The sequence below is a fragment of the Chiloscyllium plagiosum genome, chromosome 23 (assembly GCF_004010195.1).
Source record: "Chiloscyllium plagiosum isolate BGI_BamShark_2017 chromosome 23, ASM401019v2, whole genome shotgun sequence".
Taxonomy (NCBI): Eukaryota; Metazoa; Chordata; class Chondrichthyes; order Orectolobiformes; family Hemiscylliidae; genus Chiloscyllium; species Chiloscyllium plagiosum.
This window is the reverse complement of record NC_057732.1, coordinates 41,019,719-41,033,061: the sequence shown is the minus strand read 5'-3', so window position 1 is coordinate 41,033,061 and position 13,343 is coordinate 41,019,719. Positions and strand designations below refer to the sequence as shown.

Sequence of the window (13,343 nt, the reverse complement as noted above, 5' to 3'; positions counted from 1 at the left end):
TCTGTCCTATCACCCTCACCTTGACCTTTTTCCACCTATCACATTTCCGACGCCCCTCCCCCAAGTCCCTCCTCCCTATCTTTTATCTTAGCCTGCTGGACAAACTTTCCTCATTCCTGAAGAAGGGCTTATGCCCGAAACGTCAATTCTCCTGTTCCCTGGATGCTGCCTGACCTGCTGCGCTTTTCCAGCAACACATTTCCAGCTCTGATCTCCAGCATCTGCAGACCTCACTTTCTCCTCAGTGATTTAACTAGCCTATCACAATGCACTACCATTATCTGTTACTGGAGCCCTGTAATATGATCCCAGGCAAGCATTACAACACTAAATTAACTACATAACTGCCAGAATAACTTCCATAAAACTCAATAGGTTTGCCTGCAGTTACGGGAATAAAGCAGAGTTACAGTTTCAGGTCCAGTGACTCTTCATCAGAACAGTTTTTTTTCAGATCTGCAGCACCCACAGTTCTTTGTTCTATTATGCTTTGAAGCTTGTGTTCCTGAAGAGGAAGCAATGATTAGTGGTAATGATCTGGACTAGCAATTCAGAGGCCCAGGCTAATGATTGGTTACATTGGGTTCATAGTCTAATGTGGCAAGTGATGAAATTGAAATGAAATTGATAAATCATGAAATCATTGTAATAACATGAAACATGTTCACTAGTGCCCTTTAGTGAAGGAAATCTGTTACCATTACATGGTCTGGCCTGTATGTAACTCCAGACTCATAGCAAAATGGTTGACTCATACATGTTTATGGAACTCAACTGTATCAACCTCCCATAGAAAAGTCAAACAGGAATGCAATTGAATGCATAGGGAATGACAGGAATTCACCCTTTTGCACCTGCGAAGTCCTCCTTATCAACAAATTTCCCCATAACCTGTTATACTCATAATTTTAGATTCATACCATATAAACAATTTCACATACACCACCATCACCATTCCTGACCTGTCCTTATCCTCGTCAATCTACCTGTCCATCCATGATGATAGTGGTAAGAGTAAACACTGCACAGTTCTTGTGGAAATTTTCTCCCATCTTTACAGTGAGGATATCCTCTAATGAATTGTGTGGACTGCCATCTTGCTAAATGGGTTCAATATTATACATATCTAACAATGCAAAGTTGGGCATCTTTGAGGAACTGTGGCCCATCAAGAACAACAGAAATGTATTGAACCTGAATTTGTAAATTCATGGTCTGGCACTCTACCATTATCATCAACCCATCAGATCAACCTTGCTCTGATGAAGAGTGCAAGAGGGCTTCCCAGAAGTAGGATCAGGCACACCTAAAAATGATGTGTCAACCCAATAAAGCTGCAAAGCAGGATTACTTGCATGTCAAACAGCATAAGCAGCAAATGATACGCAGGGCTAAGCAATCACACAACCAACAAGTCAGATCTAAGCTCTGCTGTCTGCCACATCTAGGTGAATGAAAGGTCGAATAAGAGGGTATGTTAGATGTGGCTGCAGAGTGACCAGCACTGGGAACTGAATATCAAAGGATGTTTGACATTTATGAGGGATAGGTGAAAGGAATAGAAGATAGAGCAGTGCAGATGATAAAGAATGGGAACAGTGTATTCATGAGAGAGAATCTCTGATCAGATGAAAAGGATGTAAGATTCTTTTATGTTCAGCAAACAGAAAAATATAGCAAGGGACAACAAACATTGATGGGAATGGTTTTGAGATCATCAAACTGTAGGGGTGATATAGGGTATGGTATAATCAGGAAGTTCGAAGTGCAGTAATCATAGGTAACATCATTTACATATGGACTGGATAAATGTAATGAGCACCAGTGATAGAGAGGAAGAATTCTTGGAATGTATTTCAGTAAGTTTTATGAGAAATAGTGACCAGGGTATGATAAAATTTCCCACAATGTTTGGAAAAGATGTAGTTCAATCTGAAATTAGGGTCTTAACTCTAAGCAAGAGTGGGGTAATCAATTTTGATAGAGAAATGGAGATACTGAATTTTTCTGATATGATGAGACCTTGACATGTGTTAATGTTCTAAAGGACCTGGGTATCCTTGTTCATAAGCCACTGATGGTTAGCATGAAGGTACAGCAAGCAATTCAGAAGCTAAACAGTATGCTAACCTTTATTGCATTGGGTTTTGAGTGTAGAAGCAAAAGACTTCCAAATCCCTCTATTGTGTAGCTATCTGCAGTCTTTATGGATGTTGTAGATCAATCATCTTAGTACCAGGACATTCCTGCTTGAGTGCCTCAAGATACTGTCCTCGACCCAAGCATCTTCAGTTGGATTATCAGCTGCCTTCCCCCTATCATATGTTCAGAAGTGGAGGGGGGGGGGGGAATATTCATTGATAATACCTCAATCTTAGGCACCATTTCTCACTCCTCAGATACAGAAGCAGTCTATGTATGTATGCAGCAAGATCTGGACAACACTCAACCTTTATACAGTTGCATTCCCCAATGGTCATTGCCTTTCTTAATACATATTAATAATCTAGACTGAGGTGTGGAGAGCACAATTTCAAAATTTCCAAATAACGCAAAATTTAAAAATGTTATGACCTATGGGGGAAATGTGATAGACTTCAAGAGGATATTGATAGGCTAGCGGATGAACAATCATATAGCAGACAAAATTTAAGGTAGAAAAGTACAAAGTGATTCATTTTGGTAAGAAGTATGAGGAAGGAAAATATTAAACAAAATTATAAAGGAAATGCATGAGAACCAGATTTAAGGTGACAGGCAAAAGAAGCAATGGCAACATGATGAAACCTCTTCTATGCAGTTAATCGTTAGGTTCTACAGGAATAGACCACTCATCCCATTGAGCCTGCTCTATCATTCAGTGCAATTAGGGCTAATTGAACATTTCAATATCTTTTGCATACACTATCCCCTTAACTCTCTGCGCCGTCGATTAAGAAGGGCTGAAAATTACATATTTTTGACTATGTCCAAGTTGCATTGAGTTTCTTTGGATAGATTTTTGCTGCCAGGCCAAGCAAGTTTTCACACTATATCATGCCATCTTCACCTGATGCACTACCAACTCCAAATCATTTTAACACACACCATTCCTGGAACAACTCACCACTCAGATATCTCAGAATTCACTAACATCTCTTGCACACATCCCATCTTTGAAATCCTTGTGAACCAAGCCAAGCACTGTGAATCTGGAGCTGTCCTGCACAGTTTCTGACATTTGTCCTGGACATGGCAGACAAGGACAATTTAGTGTACTGTTTTGCTGAGAGGGACCTGCAGGTCTTACTGGATGAGGTAAGGCAGAAGCAGGATTTTCTCTTTCCCCAGCATTCAGACCACAAAATCAGACCATGCCAGCCTATTCTGAGGTTTCCAACTGGATTTAAGCCGTCTCAGTCATCTAAAGGAATGCCAAACACTTTAGGAAGAAGGTCACTCCATCAGTGTAAGTGGTACCATCTTCTTTCTGATTCCTCACATTCACTCTATTTCTGCTACTGTACCCACCTCACACTGAGGCTCATGCTGCACCATTCTCATTATTTCTTGTAATATCTTCTCTCACTCACTCTATACCCACCCCACATTAATCCTACCTGTCATCTGTGTTCCCCAATCACTCACTTGGAATAAAATTCCACTTGCACCAAAGGTAACAGCTGTGCTATCTTCTTTCATTTCTCTTAATACCTGCCTCTGTTGAATTCCAGAAGAAAAGCATCTTACAATAGAATGATTGAAAACGGGTGACGAACTGTCCAATATTCAACTCCTCACCTCTTATGTGAAGACCATTCTGAATCTGACCACCCTGAGCAGTTGACTGTCGATGTCAAAGTCCCTGGACGGTCTTTGGAGGCTTCATTTAACTTACTGTGCCCCTGACGGAGGGCTATCCCCCTTGACTTGACTGAGTACTGTTTATAATCGTGACAAACTTCTTGCCTTCATGTCTGCCTTAAATGGCAAGATAGAAGTGATATTGCTGACTGCGGTGATAAAGTGCAGGAACTCAGAGTCTGAGAGTCGTGGAGCCAGTTTGAATTGTGGCTTTGTGGAATTGGGTAATTATTTGAAGAGAAAACATTTGCAGGACTATGGAGAATGACTGGGGGAGTGAGACTAACTAAATTGCTCTTACAGAGAGCTGACAAGGACAAAATGGGCCCAATTGCCTTATTCTGTGTTGTTATTATTCTTTGATCCTATGAATTACCTAGTCGGTACTGTAAATTTCATCTATCTCAATGTATTTTAACATACTAAAGTTAACTCTGATTTCTCTCCACAGATACTTCCAGACCTGCAGAGCTTTTCCAGCAATTTCTACTTTTGTCTCTATTTTAATATAATTTCTAGTCTCCCTATCTTGTGCATGTGCTTTATTCAAATGTGACTGTTTTGTGCGTTTAATCATTTTCAGTTGGAGTCCCTAGAAGGCGCTCAGCATGTTCCCCAACTCTGCGAACTGTACATTCAGAGTAACCAAATCTGCAGCTTACTGCCCTTGTCCAGCAACTTGCAGCTGTGTGTTCTTGATGCTTCAGACAACACGGTTCTTTCCCTCACTGACACTGTGCATGTTCTCGGAAGCCTGAGGAGACTAAAGAAGCTGAAACTCAAAGTAAAGATAGTTACCTTCCTTCAGAGTTTTTTATTCCACGAATCTTGCTTCTTAGGTTAAATTTTGGGAAATTTGGTGATATCCATGAAAATACAAACAAGAAGGTGTAGAATGTCCTGACCACATGGAACAGGCTAAAGGTGCTAACTGGCCCACTGCTATATTCCTGTGTTCCCAACAACTAGGTTACACTCGTGCGAAGTCAATATTATTATCATAACTGTTAACCAACATCCTGCAGTCAGAATACATCTTGGTCAGAACATAAAGGTCAGAATCTATCTACTGAGGTAGCAGTCTCTGTATGTTAAGTATGAAGAAGTAGTAGCACTCAAATAGCCATTTTGTTTTAACAAAAAGTTTATTAAAAATCTCTGTCCAGTCAACAGTCCAGTCCTTGCAGTGCCCAGTAGTTATGGAAGTCCAACAAGCACCACATGCTCCTTCTCCAAGTCATTCAGATTTGGAGGGACCGCAGAAGAGAGGCAGACAGTGACCATCTTAAAAGCTGTGTCAATCTGGAGTTGAATTTTATCACAGGCATACATTTCAAGCTTTCTTGCCAATCACTTGAGAAACAACTTTCTGCAATGAGCTGTAATGATCTGTTTGGGAACAGATGTCTATGTCACATTAGCTGTTGATGTTTAAAGATACTACACTGACACTCTCTGTCCTCCGTAATCTTGTGGATTATGTACTTGTTTATGTACTACGTGTTAGAGTGTGATCTCACATCAACTCAGGATATTTCAAAAGAACAAGTGATTCGCTAAGATGAAAGAGAATAGAAACCTATAAATTTATGAAGGGGTTGATACAGTAAGCATCGAGGAAATGTTTCTGGTTATGTGAGATTTCTAAAACTAAGGATCACAAAACTTAAGGAAGTCACTAATAAATTTTTAAAAAGGAATTAAAGAGAAACTTCTTTGCCTAGCAAGTGGTTGAAATGTGAAACATATGGCCACATTGGGTATTTGAGACAAATAGCTTTTGGTACATTTAAGGGGGAGTTAGGTAAATACATGAACAAGGAAGGAATAGAAGATTATAGGGTTAAAGTTAAAAATCACACAACACCAGGTTATAGTCCAACAGGTTTAATTGGAAGCACACTAGCTTTCGCTCCGAAAGCTAGTGTGCTTCCAATTAAACCTGTTGGACTATAACCTGGTGTTGTGTGATTTTTAACTTTGTACATCCCAGTCCACCACAGGCATCTCCAAATCAGGGTTAAAGTTGATAGGGTTAGACGAAGAGGGATGTGAAGAGGATAATGTGGGGCATAAATGCTACCACAGATCAGCTGGGTCATACAGCCTATTTTATTGCTGTGAATTCTATACCATCTATGAAAATGTGGGTAGGAGTTTCTTATTCCCAGCTACAGGAATAAGAGATGCATCAAAAAGAAAGACAAGGAGAGATAGCACACAGAACTAACTCATGCATTGCTATGATCTCGATCAGTGAATGTTCCTGTGAATGCCTTGTAAGCAAAATGACTGCCATACAGTGGCAAAAGCCCTGTGAAATTTAGATATTCTTCTGAAACTGTTTTGCTGCAGAAATAGAACATAACAGATATATTTAAAATTCTTGCTCAGGGCAATCCCTTAACCCAAGACAAAGGCTACAGCACAGCCTTCAGGCAATCCACTACAACTGAAATTCTGGACAGTGTTCTCCTGAGAGATCAGTACACATATGGGTCACTGTTTGCACCACATGTAGATGTACAAATGCAAACAAAGGAGGACCTGCAAGAGAAAGCACGATTGGCGATACAGAGCAAAATGCAAGGGAAACGAAGTGAAACTGAAAGTGCCATACATTACCTTCACAGCAAGATACTGTAAGTAAACACTTGCACTGCAACCTTACTTCTTTATTAATACTTTTACTCTGTGATCAGAAATTAAATTCTCAGAGCTCCCACTTCCTTGAAACTTGCTCCAAGAAGTTGACTTATGTCTTTTGTACCAAATAATTCTTTACTGCTCCAAAGCATTTAACTTTCTATAAAGTCAAATCCATTAATGATTAAATAATCAACATGTATCTTGGGAGAAGCTTCAGATCCCTGTTTTGCACTTACAATAGGTTGATAAATGGTTATTGACTCATCTCTAGCCTCCAATCTCATTTATAGTCAATCTTGATTTTATTGATACCACCAAGGTCAAATTGCTTCTCTGAACTTTCTCCTCTTGTTTAGTTTACGCTTCAAAGACACTTACACCCTGCTTTGCCATGTAGAAATAAAGATTGATTACATCAATTCAAATGCATTCCTTCTAAGTACTTCAAAATTACTTAGAATTAAAAGAGTTTACAGCAAAGAAGCAAGCCATTCAGTCCAACTGATCCACACAGGCATTTATGCTTCAAACAAACCTCCTCCCAACTCCCTTCATCTAATGCTATTATAATTTCTTTCTGTCCGTGTGTTAATGCAGCTTCCCATTAGGTGTAGCTGTACTATTTGCTTGACATACTCTTTATGATGATGAATTCCACATTGCAACTGCTCTCGCTAAAAGGTTTCTCCTGCATTCCTTATTGGATTTATCATGACTCATACATTATACATTTACAATCTCTAGTATTGATCTCCTGCAAATAGATATACTTCTTCACTGCTGACCGATCAACTCCTTTATAAATTTAATTGTGAAACTGTGCAACTCCTCTAAGTTTTTCCTTCATTTCACAGAGTTTGAAAACCCAAGTTTGATGTCACAGAATGACAGAATTGTTACAACTTAGCAGAAGGCCTTGGTCGATCATTTCTGCACAAGCATCATTACATAATGCCAATCTCCTGCCTTTTCTCCAAACCCTTCTCTATGATTTCTTTCCAAGTAATCATCCAATGTCCTCTTGAATGCTTCACTTGAATCTCGCTTTTCTCACATCACTTTTGTTTCTTTTGCACATCACTTTGAAGGTGTCCACCCCTCCTCAACTGTTGATCTATTGATCTATCTTGTCTTGATTCTTACACTTCCCTTCTTTTGTAATATTTTGTTATGAATCTTATAAAGGTTTTGAATCGATTCCGTTCCTGGAATAGTCCATTCAGACACTGAGATTGAGCAGTGCTGCTTTATGCATCCTTCTCTGACTGCAAATACACTAATCCCATTGTTAAATTGCCTGTAACATTGAATATGATTCAATGGGATGAGTATATTTGCAACCCTGAGAAATAACTAACCAATGGACCAGGAGGAAATGAGTGTTGGGAAAGGGTCATTGAGCTACAGCACCGGTTAAGACTGAGATTTGAACCACTGGCTTTACCTCCACATTCCAATCTAATTTATTTATTTAACTGTTCACTTCCTTACTTTACCATCTCAACCCCAGGCATACCACAGTGTCTTACCAGACATAGTACAATGTCCCATCATCGAAATCAAGGTAGTGCCAACTGATGATGACCCTCCATCACATTTCCTCTTTCCCTCACATGCTGTATCATCTTCCCTTTATATGTTGCAACCCCTTTCAAAGTTGTTATCCTCTTTGCATCTCAGAATGCAAACTCAAATTCCCATAGTTGACCCCTAATAACACCTTCTTGATTTTGAGTGGACAGACCTCCAGGATTGATCGTGGCTCATCCCCTTTCCCAATCTGGATGGACAGCCCAAAGGATGAGTGAGGTAAAAACAATGACTGCAGATGCTGGAAACCAGATTCTGGATCAGTGGTGCTGGAAGAGCACAGCAATTCAGGCAGCCTGTCCTCGGATGCTGCCTGAATTGCTGTGCTCTTCCAGCACCACTGATCCAGAAAGGATGAGTGAGCAGACTCCTGACTGTTGTATGCAGCTCTCCCACTGACTTAGCATGACTCTATGATCTGGTCAGCACTTAACCCATAGGATGACAGTGCCTGATTCCTCTGATTTTTATGACATAAACCCTGTGAACTTGACAGCCCAAAATAGCTGAATGACCATGTCCAACCCCATGGACTGAGAGTGGATGTTCCCCTTTACTGTGCTGGAACCCTGTGACTGAGGGCTATTTTCCTTGTCTTGACTGAGAACAATTCCATTAGACGTTGAGACAAGCCTATTTGGTTGAAGCACATTCTGTGTTTGCTATGTAAATTGATGGTTCATACTGCAGGCATAGATTGATGAAGCACAGTGAAGTACAACAACATGTCTTCCCATTTGACTGATCATTGCTGACAACAACCAGCTGCCTGGCTTGTGTCTGCACAAGCACGACAAAAGTACGATCTCTAGCTGAGATGGCACAAAAAGGCAAGGTAAGGCAAGACAAGGAAAAGCTGTGATGCTGTGAGCATCCAAGCAGGCATAATGTGAGTGAGCAGCAAGAGTGTGAGCAAGGAGATATAAATTGCACCTTGTTGAGTCTATGAGATGAATGCCTGACTTGTCCTAGCAGCAGAATTACAGTGCTAAGTACTAGTATGCTTCAAAGTGCAGCACAGAAGTGCAAAACCATAATGTAAGTGCTTCAGAGATGTGCCATGATGGTGCAGATGGCTGGTGTATGCCTGATGCCAAAGTCTGAACTGACAATGAATAATTAATCTGTTTTTATTTAGTATTGATTAGTTTGTTGCCCATTTTCTGGAATGCTTTTATTTTTACTTTTGGATTTCAGACTTTTCTTCTTTCCTCCTAGTTGAGAAAAGTGTTTCTGTACTTTAATTGTGCAAATGCGTTTCATGTCTATGCATATTCACATCTATTAAAATGTCCATAATATTCTCCATTTTCCCACCTATACTCCCTTTTTTTGATGATAGTGGTCCACTGATACTTTACTCAATTTTGAACTTAGTGAATGTTTGTAGCCAAACCCACTTCTGTCCTCACCTGTGATCACTTGCGTAGAGTGAGGTCCCTTGTGCAGTAATTTGAAGAAGAATTCTCTTTAACTAAGGGGCAATGTGAGCTGGTATAGCTGTTTAACCTTTGTGATTAGATACAGATTAAGGAATGGACCAGAAACCTTCCTGGGGTGAAAATCTCAGCATTGTATTTAAACATAAAATGTTTTATTTCCATTCAAAGGACTTTAATGCTATTAGATTACAAGATCATAAAACACAAGAGCAGAAATTAGGCCATTTGGCCCATCGAGTCTGCTCTGCCATTCAATCATGGCTGATAGGTTTCAAAGGAGAAAGTGAGGGCTGCAGATGCTGGAGATCAGAGCTGAAAATGTGTTGCTGGAAAAGCGCAGCAGGTCAGGCAGCATCCAAGGAACAGGAGAATTGACATTTCGGGCGTAAGCCCTTCTTCAGGAATGAGGACTCATACCCGAAACGTCGATTCTCCTGCTCCTTGGATGCTGCCCGACCTGCTGCGCTTTTCCAGCAACACATTTTCAGCTCTGATAGGTTTCAAAACCCCATTTTCCCACTTTCTCCCTGTAATCTTTGATCCCCTTGGCAATCAAGAAGTTATCGATCTCTGTTTTAAATATACTCAATGATCTGGCCTCCACAACCTTCTGTGGCAATGATTTCCACAGGTTCACCACTCTCCATTCTAAACAGTCTTCCCTTTACTCTAAAGCTCGATCTTTGTCTCTTCTGCTAATGGAAACATCTTCTCAATGTCCACTCTGTCCAGGCTGTTCAGTATTCTGTAAGTTTCAATCCAATCCCTCCTCATCCTTCTAAACTCCATCGAGTATAGTCCCAGAGTCCTCAAATGTTCCTCATATGTTAAGTCTTCCTGGGACCTATCTTGTGAACTTTCTCTGGATCCGCTCCAGGGCCAGTGCATCGTTCCTGAGGTATGGGGCCTAAAATTGCTCACAGTACTTTAAATGTGGTTTGAACAGAGCCTTATAAAGCCTCAGAAGTACATCCTTGCTTTTATATTCTAGTCCTCTCGAGATGAGAGACAGAGGGTGGTGGTGGAGGGTTGCTTTTCAGACTGGATGCCTGTGACCAGTGGTGTACCACAAGGAATGGTGCTGGGTCCACTGCTTTTTGTCATTTATACATATGATTTGGATATGAACATAGGAAGTATAGTGAGTAAGTTTGCAGATGACACCAAAATTGGAGGTGTAGTAGACAGCGAAGACTTTTACCTTAGAGTAAAACGGGATCTTGACCAGATGGGCAAATGGGCCGAGGACTGGCAGATGGAGTTCAAATTTAGATAAATGTGAGCTGCTGCATTTTGGTAAAGCAAACCTTAGCAGGACTTATACACTTAATGGTAAGGTCCTGGAGAGTGTTGCTGAACAAAGAGACCTTGGTATGCAGGTTCATAGTTCCTTGAAAGTGGAGTCGCAGGTAGATAAGATAGTAAAGAAGGCATTTGGTTTGCTTTCATTTATTGGTCAGAGTATTGAGTACAGGAGTTGGGAGGTCGTGTTGCGACTATACAGGACATTGGTTAGGCCACTTTTGAAATATTGTGTACAATTCTGGTCTCCTTCCTATTGGAAGACTATTGTGAAACTTGAAAGGGTTAGAAAAGATTTACAAGGATGTTGCAGGGTTGAAGGATTTGAGCTATAGGGAGAGGCCAAATAGGCTGGGGCTGTTTTCCCTGGAGCGTCAGAGACTGAGGGGTGACCTTATAGAGGGGCGACCTTATAGCGGGCATGGATGGAATAAATAGACAAGGTATTTTCCCTGAGGTGGGGGAGTCCAGAACTACAGGTCATAGTTTTAGGATTAAGGGGGGAAAGGTATAAAAGGGACCTAAGGAGCAACTTTTTCACACAGAGCATGTATGGAATGAGCTTCTAGAGGAAGTGGTGGAGGCTGATACAATTACAACATTGAAAAGGCATCTGGATAGGTATATGAATAGGAAGGGTTTGGAGGGATATGGGCCAAGTGCTGGCAAATGAGACTAGATTAGGTTAGGATATGTGGTCAGCATGGGTCGAGAGTGTGGTGCTGGAAAAGCACAGCGGGTCAGGCAGCATCCGAGTATCTGGAAAATTGATGTTTCAGGCAAAAGCCCTTCATCAGGAATGAGCTGGGAGCCTCGGGGGGTGGCGAGATAAATGGGAGGGGGTGGAACTGGGGGCAAGGTAGCTACGAGAGCAATAGATGAATGGAGGTGGGGATAATGGTGATAGATCAGAGGGGAGGGTGGAGCAATTAGGTGGGAAGGAAGATGGACAGGTATGCCTGTCTCTATGTTGGCTACATGGAAAAGTCTATCTTCCGGAGTTACACCGGCACCACTCCCCACCTTTTTCTCCGCCACATTGATGACTGCATTGGCACCACCTCATGCTCCCACGAGGAGATTGAACAGTTCATCAACTTCACCAACACATTCCACCCCGACCTTAAATTCATCTGGACCATCTCCGACACCTCCCTCTCCTTCCTGGACCTCTCCATCTCCACCAACAGTGACTGACTCAAAACTGACATTTTCTACAAACCCACTGACTCCCACAGCTACCTGGATTACACCTCCTCCCACTCTGCCTCCTGCAAAACTGCTATCCCTTATTCCCAATTCCTCCGCCTCCACCGCATCTGCTCCCAAAAGGACCAGTTCCACCACAGAACACCAGATGGCCTCCTTCTTCAAAGACCACAATTTCCCCTCCCACGTGGTTGAAGATCCCCTCCAGCGTATTTCATACACTTCCTGCACATCTGCCCTTGAACCCCACCCCTCCAACCGCAACAAGGACTGAACCCTCCTGGTTCTCACCTTCCACCCCACCAAGGTCCGTATACATCACATCATCCTCCATCATTTCCACCACCTACAAACAGACCTCACGACCAGACATATATTTCCCTCCTTACCCCTATCCACTTTTCATAAAGACCATACCTCTGCAACTGCCTTGTCAGGTCCAAGCCCACCAACAACCCACCCTCCTCTCCTGGCACCTTCCCCTGCCACCGCATGAATTGCAAAACCTGCACCCACACCTCCCCCCTCACCTCTGTCCAAAGCCTCAAAGGGGCCTTCCACATCCATCAAAGTTTCACCTGCACTTCCAAGCGTCATTTACTGTATCCGTTGCTCCTGATGTGATCGCCGCTACACTGGGGAGACTGGACACCCACTCGCAGAGTGCTTCAGAGAACATAGAGTCATAGAGATGTACAGCATGGAAACAGACCCTTCGGTCTAACCCATCCATGCCGACCAGATATCCCAACCCAATCTAGTCCCACATGCCAGCACCCAGCCCATATCCCTCCAAACCCTTCCTATTCATATACCCATCCAAATGTCTCTTAAATGCTGCAATTGTACCAGCCTCCACCACATCCTCTGGCAGCTCATTCCATACATGTACCACCCTCTGCGTGGAAAAGTTGCCCCTAGGTCTCTTTTATATCTTTCCCCTCTCACCCTAAACCTATGCCCTCTAGCTCTGGACTCCCGACCTCAGAGAAAAGACTTTGTCTATTTATCCTATCCATGCCCCTCATAATTTTGTAAACCTCTATAAGGTCACCCCTCAGCCTCCGACGCTCCAGGGAAATCAGCTCAACCTGTTCAGCCTCTCCCTATAGCTCAAATCCTCCAACCCTGGCAATATCCTTGTAAATCTTTTCTGAATCCTTTCAAGTTTCACAACATCTTTCCGATTGGAAGGAGACCAGAATTGCACACAATATTCCAACAGTGGCCTAACCAATGTCCTGTACAGCCACAACATGACCTCCCAACTCCTGTACTCAATACTCTGACCAATAAAGGAAAGCATAC

The 13,343-nt window shown here is 42.0% G+C and overlaps 1 protein-coding gene across 1 annotated transcript in view; it reads left to right on the top strand.

Annotated features, from left to right (window-relative positions):
• Positions 1-13,343, top strand: part of LOC122561825 (leucine-rich repeat-containing protein 23-like) — a 59,380-nt gene that overhangs the window by 12,386 nt on the left and 33,651 nt on the right. The window contains exons 5-6 of the mRNA XM_043714031.1: positions 4,427-4,627; positions 6,238-6,485. Of these exons, the coding sequence (XP_043569966.1) occupies positions 4,427-4,627; positions 6,238-6,485 (449 nt within the window). The remainder of the gene's footprint in view (positions 1-4,426; positions 4,628-6,237; positions 6,486-13,343) is intronic.